Source organism: Micromesistius poutassou (genome assembly GCF_964030765.1).
Source record: "Micromesistius poutassou genome assembly, contig: SCAFFOLD_6255, whole genome shotgun sequence".
Lineage (NCBI taxonomy): Eukaryota > Metazoa > Chordata > Actinopteri > Gadiformes > Gadidae > Micromesistius > Micromesistius poutassou.
In genome coordinates this window covers 5,001-9,104 of record NW_028180535.1, presented here as the reverse complement: position 1 = coordinate 9,104, position 4,104 = coordinate 5,001, and the positions used below count along the sequence as shown (strand labels likewise).

The 4,104-nt window shown below is 47.4% G+C and overlaps 1 protein-coding gene across 1 annotated transcript in view; it reads right to left on the bottom strand.

Moving 5' to 3' along the window:
- Positions 1–1,195: 1,195 nt before the first annotated feature.
- Positions 1,196–4,104, bottom strand: part of LOC311370719 (sodium/hydrogen exchanger 1-like) — a gene marked incomplete at both ends in the record, with an annotated part of 6,301 nt that continues 3,392 nt past the window's right edge. The window contains 2 exons of the mRNA XM_084489047.1: positions 1,196–1,277; positions 2,780–2,881. Coding sequence (XP_084345173.1) covers positions 1,196–1,277; positions 2,780–2,881 — 184 coding nt within the window. The remainder of the gene's footprint in view (positions 1,278–2,779; positions 2,882–4,104) is intronic.

The following is a 4,104-nucleotide window of genomic DNA, read 5'->3' as shown; positions in this document are numbered from 1 at the left end:
GCATTTGACACTAGCGATGGCCATTTAAAGCCATACATGCCAGTGGCAGCGCACTAGCGTGGCTAGGGCTAGCTGCCGATGAAGTTGCTAGACGTGCGGACTTGTGACAAGCTGCTGGCTAGTCACCGTGGTGTGTGTGCTAGTGCTAGCCTGACACGCATGCTAGTGCTGGAGGCTAGTGGCAGTGATAGCAGCTCGTGCTATGAGTCCTAGGACTAGCAGTCAAAGCTAGTTCTAGTTTAAGCTGATGATAGCGGTGTGTGTGTTATGTGTGTGTGTGTGTGTACATGTGAGTGTGTACATGTGTGTTTGTGTGTACATGTGAGTGTGTACGTGTGTGTGTGTGTGTGTGTGTACATGTGTGTGTTTATGTATGTGTATGTACGTGTGAGTGTGTACATGTGTGCGTGTGTGTACGTGTGTTTATGTATGTGTATGTACATGTGAGTGTGTACGTGTACGTGTGTGTGTGTGTGTGTGTGTGTGTGTGTGTGTGTGTATACATGTGAGTGTGTGTGTGTGTACATGTGAGTGTGTGTGTGTGTGTGTGTGTGTGTGTGTGTGTGTGTGTGTACACATGTGAGTGTGTGTGTGTGTGTGTACATGTGAGTGTGTACATGTGAGTGTGTGTGTGTGTACATGTGAGTGTGTGTGTGTGTGTGTGTGTGTGTGTGTGTGTGTGTGTGTGTGTGTACATGTGAGTGTGTACATGTGTGTTTGTGTGTACATGTGAGTGTGTACGTGTGTGTGTGTGTGTGTGTGTACATGTGTGTGTTTATGTATGTGTATGTACGTGTGAGTGTGTACATGTGTGCGTGTGTGTACGTGTGTTTATGTATGTGTATGTACATGTGAGTGTGTACGTGTACGTGTGTGTGTGTGTGTGTGTGTGTGTGTGTGTGTGTGTGTGTGTGTGTATACATGTGAGTGTGTGTGTGTGTACATGTGAGTGTGTGTGTGTGTACATGTGAGTGTGTGTGTGTGTGTGTGTGTGTGTGTGTGTGTGTGTGTGTGTACACATGTGAGTGTGTGTGTGTGTGTGTGTACACATGTGAGTGTGTGTGTGTGTGTGTGTGTGTGTACACATGTGAGTGTGTGTGTGTGTGTGTGTGTGTGTGTGTGTGTGTGTGTGTGTGTACACATGTGAGTGTGTGTGTGTGTGTGTGTGTGTGTGTGTGTGTGTGTGTGTGTGTACCTGAGGCCAGCCGAGCTCTGGTGATGGTGGGGGAGTCCGGGGGGGCTGCGGGGACCGTCAGGTAGTTGTTCATCTCTGTGATCTGAAAGAGTCCCGTCCCGTCTGGATTAGAGCTGATCTACCACCACCTCCACCTCCCCGTCCTCCACCTTTCTGGGTGGTGTAGTGTGTAGCGTGTGTGTGTGTGTGTCTGTGTAGTGTGTGTCTGTGTAGTGTGTGTCTGTGTAGTGTGTGTGTGTCTGTGTCTGTGTAGTGTGTGTGTGTGTGTGTGTGTGTGTGTGTGTGTAGTGTGTAGTATATGTGTGTCTGTGTATAGTGTGCGTGTGTGCGTGCGTGTGTAGTGTGTGTGTGTGTGTGTGTGTGCGTGCGTGCATGCCTGCGTGTGTAGTGTGTGTGTGTGCGTGCGTTAGGGGTGGGCGATATGACCTAAATTTTTATCACAGTAGTTTTTTCCATTTTTGCGGTGTCGGTTTTATATCACGGTATTACAAAAATAAAACAGATATTCCATTTTAAGTCTAGTTTTACCTCTTTCCACTCTATTGGCAATGTAGCAGTACTTATCTTAAGAAAGACAGAAGAAGCCTTCCCCATAATGTAAGTTAATTAGTCAATTTAGTGTGATTCATTGATTCAGTCATATAAGTACCAGCCATTCTGTTATTTTGAGTCAAGTGAACTCTAGGTTAGCAATGTGGATCTAGTAAAGAATAAGAAAAGGAAAAAGACTTCGCCCCCCCCCCCCGCGCGTGATTACCGACCGGCGGAATTGTTGACGGGGGGGTGGGGGGTGCCAATTCCCCACACAGTGATATGATCGATAATAGAAAACCGCTTCGCAGCTCGGATGATTTTTTTTTTCTCGTGTGCTCGTGCCGCCCCCCCCATGTAGGCTCCCCGCCTCGCCCGTGCCTAAAACCGCCACTGCGTGGGTCCAAAACACCAAGCTAATTTCGAAACCCATCTCTCTCCACTACTTGAATCGGCACCGTGTCCATGGCGATATGATGCGCAACTGCTCTTGTTATTTCCTTCCACCTCCCGCTGCTTTTATCGTGAGGCACGCCAGCAGTGAACGAAGCCTGGAGTGACGCCTGTTGTGTTGTCTTCTGACGTGCTCCGCTGGCGCAGCTGCCGGTTGATCTACTGCTTTTGGCCCTTATTACATCCTTGTACACACAGGCATGCGTGCTTTTTAAATGGTGAAACAAATTGCTGGTGTTGCCACCTTTGGCTAAAACAACACGACGGCATACCTTGCACAATATCGTAGTTTGCTCTTTGTCCGCTGATTTGATTATCCGAACCAGCTCTAAATCACAGGAGTAGCTCTTTTTTTTTTAGGAACCAACTTTTCTTTCAACTACTATCTTTCTCCGTATGCGCTCTAAACCAAAACGTGTGGGTTTTTATGACGTCATGACGGTATTGCAAACTACATACCGGGCAGAACGTGACACCGGTGGCGGTGACGTTACCGGTATACCGCCCACCCCTAGCGTGCGTGCGTGCGTGCGTAGTGTGTGTGTGTGCGTGTGTGCGTGCGTGCGTGCGTGCGTGTGTGCGTGCCCGTGCTCCGCCTACCTTCTTCTCCAGCTCGATCATCTTGTGTTTCTTCAGCAGCAGGTCGCTCCAGCCGTCCTCAAACGGGTCGGCCACCAGCGTGTGGCGGTTGTAGGAGCGCAGCTACCACCGAAGAAGAAACACAGCGCCGGTCAGTGGGGGTGACCTCACAGTGACCTCGCTAAGATGGCCCCCGGACCACACCACCTCACAGCTAGCGCTAGCATTAGCAGCACAGCACCTGGACTATACGCAGTGTGTAATAATGATTACTCGTGCTATACACAGTACGCACACAGGCATATAACCTGAAAAAGAGTATTAAAGCAGTATTGTAGTACTAGTAGTAGTAGTATGCGTGTTCTCTCTGGCCTGGTGTCGTGGCAATATCCCTTTAACAGAGATTGCGTCTAGGACAGATGAGATTTCCCACTGCAAAAAAGCACACAGTACATTGGAAAGCAATTATCCTAGGTTTAATGCGTGCATACATTAGACTCCTCTCTAGCAGAGTGAGTTATTTATACCGTTTCCCACATTGCAGATGTCAATAATCAAATCAAGTAATGTTTGCCCAAAACACAGAGCTGCCTGTGTTCTCATCAAGCAGAAGAGTGCCTATAAGAGGATGTCTTCTCCTTTGTGACCGGTTTACCCAAGTACGAAGGTTAACACTATTGGTTGACTCTAAGGAAGGTAGGCCGGCGACCCACAGAGAAGGGAAGGTGGGACCGCCGACCACAGCACGAGGGCATTGATTCCGAGGAGGAAGGTGGGACAGCTGACCAGAGCACACGGGGATAACATTTTGACGACATCGCTCACTGGTGAGGTGGCTGAACCGAGCACAAAGGTCAATGAATAGTCGACTCTGAGGAAAGGCAGGATGGCGAGACAATACGCGAAAGGAAAGAACAAGGCCGAAGTTATAAAAACAAACAACATGTCGATTTTTCCATCACACTGGTCTTCTGCAGGTTATTTTATTATTATTATTATTTTTTATTTAACCTTTATTTATCCAGGTGAGTCCCATTGAGACCTTTAGCCTCTTTTTCAAGGGAGCCCAATATAGTAGTATTACTATAGTAGTAGTATTAAAGTAGTATAGTAGTAGTACTAAAGTAGTAGTAGTATTATAGTGGTATTATAGTAGTAGCACTGTAGTAGTAGTATTGTAGTAGTACACACCCTCTGGCAGGTCTTCTGCAGGTTGTAGTACTATATTAGTAGTACTGTAGTAGTACTGTAGTAGTACTGTAGTACTCACTCTCTGGTGGGTCTTCTGCAGGTTATAGTACTATATTAGTAGTACTGTAGTAGTACTGTAGTACTCACTCTCTGGC